This window comes from Labrus mixtus, chromosome 3 (genome assembly GCF_963584025.1).
Source record: "Labrus mixtus chromosome 3, fLabMix1.1, whole genome shotgun sequence".
NCBI classification, from domain to species: Eukaryota; Metazoa; Chordata; class Actinopteri; order Labriformes; family Labridae; genus Labrus; species Labrus mixtus.
Window position 1 is genome coordinate 17,965,790 of NC_083614.1, and position 5,891 is coordinate 17,971,680.

Below are 5,891 nucleotides of genomic sequence, written 5' to 3' on the forward strand. Positions count from 1 at the left end.
CATTTTTAATTGGCCAATGAGAAATAATAGAGAACAAAATCCCTGTCACAATGCACATTTGTCAGAAATGATTATTCTGTATAGGCTTCGTCCAAAAGATAAAGTTTGTGCACACTGGATGAACTCAGGGCCGGAGTTAATTTCAGTTGATACTGTTTATATAAAATTAAATGTGATCATATTCAACACGGATATTTTCTTTTGGAGGATTTATAGCCTATATATCGATGAGCACTTGTCAGGCCAATAATTAATTAAAGTCTTCTCAAAATTGGACTTTAATGATACGAGCTGATATCAGCCAAAGTCGTCCTCTGAACAACAAGCAGCCGGACTAATGGAAAGGACAGTCTGTTTTTATCTTGACGTCATCCAATCCTGAGGTATAGGACGCTTACTCTCTCTCCAATGGGCCTCCTCGGCAGTTTGCTACTATCACTTTACGCACGTAGGACGCGGGCAAATTTCCTCCTGCGAGTGAGCTCGTCGCCCATGCAGATAATTACTTTGAATGTCAAAAAGATGTAGTTTTAATATCGTCTCTATTAGCCTGTTGGCTAGGTAATTAAGGTGCAGATGACAGCGGCGAAGGAAACAGATGGCATTTGCTTACAGTGATTCAGAAAGTAAACAATGAGCCTGAGAGAGAGAGAGAGAGAGAGAGAGAGAGAGAGAGAAAGGGGGGGGGGCAGCTTTCTTATCTTCATCAGACCCAAGTTATTGTTGTTCTTCGTCACTAAGACTCTGTTATCGTCCTCCAAGGGACAGACAATTGTTGATTTCAAAAACTTCTATAACTTTTTAATCTGATTTCAAATATCTGCGTGAATTCTCTCCTGAGCGAACAGGTGAGGAAGCAGGTGGTTCGAGCGAGGTGCCCTTTTGTAGCTCTCTGCGCGTGAACTCTTTCAAATCTCACGTGAGGCAGTTTATTTGTGCGACACAGCACCCACAGCATAACACACACGCTGTTTTATATCATTTCAATACAACACAGGAAATCTTTGAGAGACATAGAAATATTTTTATCAGGACAATTTTGAAAAAAAAAAAAAAAAAAAAAGGGGGAAAAATAATTTAAGACCACAGTTTTTTCTCCGTCAGAGAGAAGTACAAAGTAGCCCTTTTTCTAGTATGATGCAAAAGAAAAAAAAATACACTTTAATTTAAGACTTTCGTTACCGAATAATGAAAATAATTATTATTAAAATAATAAGCGGTTCCAATTTGATTTACAATAAAAGTAAGCACAGAATTGATGCGTAGTAACATTAAGATGGCTTTAACGTATATGATACTTATTATAACAACATGGACACTAAGTGAGAAAGTAGAGATATTTTTAATTGTAATTAATAATTATAACAAATTAAATTTTGAATTATGTAGGCCTATGTGTAAGTTATTTAATTTTTTTAATACATTTCATAATTAAACATTCACAAACATTCATAAAAGATAAGGAAACATAATTGTTTTAAGGTTTTTTCAAAAGCGCGGAGGGCTAGTAAGAAGAAGATGTAAATAAATCAACTTAAAAAAAACAATATTTTTAACCAGAAAACAAAAGCGATGAAGATCAAATAACTGTTGGTATCTCCGTGCTTTTAAAGATACTCTACCATAACATTTCAGGAGAAGCCTTTGGGGTTGGTATGCTCATTAAGTCCACATTTATTATACAAAAATCTATACAGAGATTATTTAATGCCATATAACCATATCTAAAATAAATTTAGATCCAAAGTATTTTGGATTATACTCATTAATAGCCGTAGCAGAGACAATGTGGAAGCGTGCTTACTATGAAAAAAAAATCTCATGAATGAATTTAGTTTAAAAACATTAAACTAAAATTGAATTTCAAGTCATTTAAAGAGTAATGACATCGAGACAAGGGGTTTAAGCACTCCGTAGCTTTCCTGCAGCCGTGTGGAGAGTACAGGTTAAACATTTAACATCAACAGCTTCACATTCTGCTCTCAATAACTCTGTAAATATGGACTGTCTTGTAATTGATGAAATGTTCTTCTGCTTCAATCAATAAAACAAATGATACTCACCATCCAATTCTGACGAGAAAGTCACGCTTCATCTTTTTTCCTCAGGGGATTTTAAATCTCAAACTAGCTTCTCAATAGTAGCATCGCCACATCTGGAGACTTAATAAAAAGGATGGGAATATTTATTGAGAAACATATATAAAGTTGTTGAAAGTAATTATAATGTTCCCCAATTTAAGGGCTGTTTTAATTGTTTTGTTTTCTTACCATCCTTTGATAGAGTAAATTGAATGAAACAAGCTGTTGTTTAAAACCTATAAAAATCTTCTTTTTTTTTTAAATACACTGCATCGATTTTAGCTTTACGGGAACTCCCTTCAGATTCTTAACACTTGATATTTGGAAGAAGCACTCAGGTGGACACAGTTGAAAAAAGGGGCAGGCCAATCAGATCGCTCCTTCCCCTTTTGGCCAATGACAGACGCCACATTGTTGTCAAATTTGTCTAATGAAAACGTAGGAGCAACAATAGAGAGGGGAGAGAGGGATCTGTATCCACTGACAATCTCTGGAGGAGGTTAGTGTCTCAGGCTGCGGTGAGTAACAAGCTCGGCTCCTCCCGGACACTTTAAACTTTCTGTTGGGGAGGACTGATCGCATCTCTACGCTCCTGCTCTATTCGGATCTAAACTCCACAATATCATATTTTTTTCGTCTTCTGCAGACTCCTCCAACACGTTTCTTTAGAGTTTCGGTCATTTATTTTTCGCAAGGTAACCTCGCCAGTAGTTGACTTCACCTGTTGCCAAGAGATGTTCACAACCGCTGTGCAGATGTGAACGTCTTATAAAATAGTTCAGCACAATTCGTTTAGAGCGTCGCAGTTTTCTTGTTTATAATTCAGTTCAATCAGTGAGTTTTGGCGGTTATGGATCTGAGACCTGATCTCCCCACAGTCTCCTCCGCCTCCTCACTCCACCCTGGAGCGGTAGCAGCGGCGGCAGCAGCCAACATCCCGGTGTCCATGGCCAGCAACCTGCTGCGCGGGCCTCCGCTGCTGCTGCGGGCCGCGGACAAATACCCGCGCACCCCGAAGTGTGCCCGCTGCAGGAACCACGGCGTAGTGTCCGCGCTCAAGGGCCACAAGCGCTACTGTCGCTGGAAGGACTGTATGTGCGCCAAGTGCACGCTGATCGCCGAGCGGCAGCGCGTCATGGCAGCGCAGGTGGCGCTCAGGCGGCAGCAGGCGCAGGAGGAGAACGAAGCGCGCGAGCTCCAGCTGCTCTACGGAACGGCGGAGGGGCTCGCTTTGGCTGCCGCTAACGGGATCATCCCTCCGCGTCCAAACTATGAGGTGTTTGGATCTGTCAGCAGCGAGAGTAACTCAGGTGAGTGGAGCAGCTTCACGCGTGCAAGAAGTGTCAGTCAGTCCTCGGTTACTTCAGAATGGTTCATAAATATAGCATTCAAACTGCTCCAGAAATGTGTTCTCAAATAAAAGACGGACTTGGGTTAACTTTATACACTGTCAGTTACATCAAAATGTGTTATTATAACTTCTTCCATTTATCTTAAATTGGCAATGGTTTTTTTTTTATTTTACCTAGAAACTGGTAGAGTGAGAGCAGTTTAAATGTTACCTCCTCAAACACTGTATAATATAATAGTCTTATTTCCAGACTGCTGGAGAACGCACTGGTCTAATGATGACTTCCGAGCTAACTTTATTAGGCCACTGTATCATTCATAAGTTGGCATATTTTTTTCCCCTGTCTTACACACTGATGTTCCCTTTGTGTCACTAGATTCAAGTATCCAGAAGTATGATCTGTTTCCAAAGAGCCAGCTCTCCGGCTCCGTCACCCCTCAGCAGGCTGCGGGGAAACCGGCCTCGACCGAGAGTGACTGTGCCCCGGGCATCTCGTCCCCGGACGGCAGGCACGGAGGCTCGGGTTCAGAGAACGGAGACAGCGAGTCATTCATCAGCTCTCCTGTCTCCAAGCCTTTAAAAGACGGAGGAGAAACCCCCGGCTCCATCAGCTCCCTCGGCTCTGACTCCGGCTCTGAGACGGACAAAGACGAACATGAAGCGTCCCCGTCCTCCGCGGCCTCCCGCCACATGAACGCCATCGACATTCTGACCCGGGTGTTCCCGAGCCACAAGCGTAGCGTGCTGGAGCTGGTGCTACAGGGGTGCGGGAAAGACGTGGTGCAGGCTATCGAGCAGATCCTCAACAACAGCGGCGGTCAGGGCCCCAACAAACCCGGTCAGGAGGAGACGTGGACGGCAGAGAGGATGCTCCAAAACGCACAGCAGGCTCCGCCATCCTCTACATCCACAACCGGCTCGACCAGGCCCATGATCCCCGGCGCCATGACGCTCAGCAACCGCTCTGCATTTTCTCCTCTGCAGCCCAACGCCCCGCACTTCGGGGCCGACCCCAGCACCTATTCTTTGGGCACCCACCTGGGACTGAACCCGCTGCGGCTGGCCTACTCCGCGCACAGCCGGGGACTGGCTTTCATGACGCCCTACTCCACCACCGGCCTGATGCCCGCCCTGGGCTTCAGACCCCCGATGGACTACGCCTTTAGCGACCTGATCCGGGACCGGACAATGTTACACAAGGAGCAAGGCTACGCCAGTGGCCTGTACGGGCCTCTGGTCAACAACACGCCAGAGAAGCAGTGAGGCTGGCGGACTGAACGTAGAAACACATTCCTCTGTGTTTGTAGCCACAAGTGTTGAATGTTCTGCAGAAAATCTGTCATGTGTTTTGGCTACAGGCTGTTGTAAATAATAAGATTATCCGGCCTGTAGTCAAATGGCCTGAGAGGGGGGAATCTAACCTCAACAATGTGTAACTTTCAAAAATAATTTTCTATGTTTGACTGCAAATGTTTGGATGACATCCCCCACGCTAAGGTGTATTCCAGTTAAATAAAATAAAAGACCTGAAAATATTTATAGATTAAAAAGAAATCAGCTGGGAAAGCAAAAAAGACAACCCAGTAAGTAAAAGCTCGACCATAAACATGTTGTATTACCGACTATCTGAATTGTGCAGGATTCAAATTAAATGAAGAAACGAATAAATCTTCAATCAGATTTACGCATTTTTAAATCCAAAATTTACATGAAGTGAACACACATCATTTTATAATTAAATTTTAACTACTCTGATTTTCAGTCACACACATGAAATATAAAATAAGAAGAAATTAAGTTATTTTAACATGTATCTTAACGATTGTTGATACTATTTCCGAATGTGAGTAAAACTAATGATATGTAAATGACATCCCCGTTTTCCTTATGTATTATTTCACTTGTCTCACCTTTCTTTTAGCTCATTTCCAACTACCTGTATTATATATTGCGTTTGTTAATATAAAATGCTATGCTATATCTGACTTTTCATTTATCTGTTAGTCAGCTCAAATATTTTGTGGCAAAGTGCTGGATCGAGTCCGTTCCTCTTCAAATGTTACAAGCTGTGCTGTCACATTGTATGAATATGCTGGAAATAATAAATGTTATTTTAAAGAAATATGGGGGTAAAAGATTATTCAATGAGGAGTGTGCATGTGGAATATACAGACCACGTGGAACATATTTCTATCATATCTTATAAACCATACACTAAACACTACCACATAGTATGTATCAAGGACAATGAAAGACAGACAGATAGATAGATAGATAGATAGATATATAGATAGATAGATATATAGATAGATAGATAGATAGATAGATGTTTAGATAGATAGATAGATAGATAGATAGATAAAGGTGTTAACTCTAAATTAATTACACAAACATTAAGCATAGGCTATTGATTGATTTTGAAATATTTTTAATGGTGAAAACATGTTTTTGTTGTTTAA

General features: G+C 41.6%; 1 protein-coding gene across 1 annotated transcript; it reads left to right on the forward strand.

Moving 5' to 3' along the window:
* Positions 1–2,557: 2,557 nt before the first annotated feature.
* On the forward strand, positions 2,558–5,554 carry dmrta2 (DMRT-like family A2). The gene is made up of 2 exons (XM_061033483.1): positions 2,558–3,391; positions 3,809–5,554. The coding sequence occupies exons 1-2, from the start codon at positions 2,932–2,934 to the stop codon at positions 4,693–4,695; spliced, it is 1,347 nt and encodes a 448-aa protein (XP_060889466.1). The 5' UTR covers positions 2,558–2,931; the 3' UTR covers positions 4,696–5,554.
* Positions 5,555–5,891: the final 337 nt, after the last annotated feature.

Bases quoted from the DNA above. Each gene is read 5' to 3' on its own strand.
- dmrta2 (XM_061033483.1), top strand. From the start codon at position 2,932: ATGGATCTGAGACCTGATCTCCCCACAGTCTCCTCCGCCTCCTCACTC. The intron at 3,392-3,808 runs GTGAGTGGAGCA...TTGTGTCACTAG, and splicing joins CAGCAGCGAGAGTAACTCAG to ATTCAAGTATCCAGAAGTAT.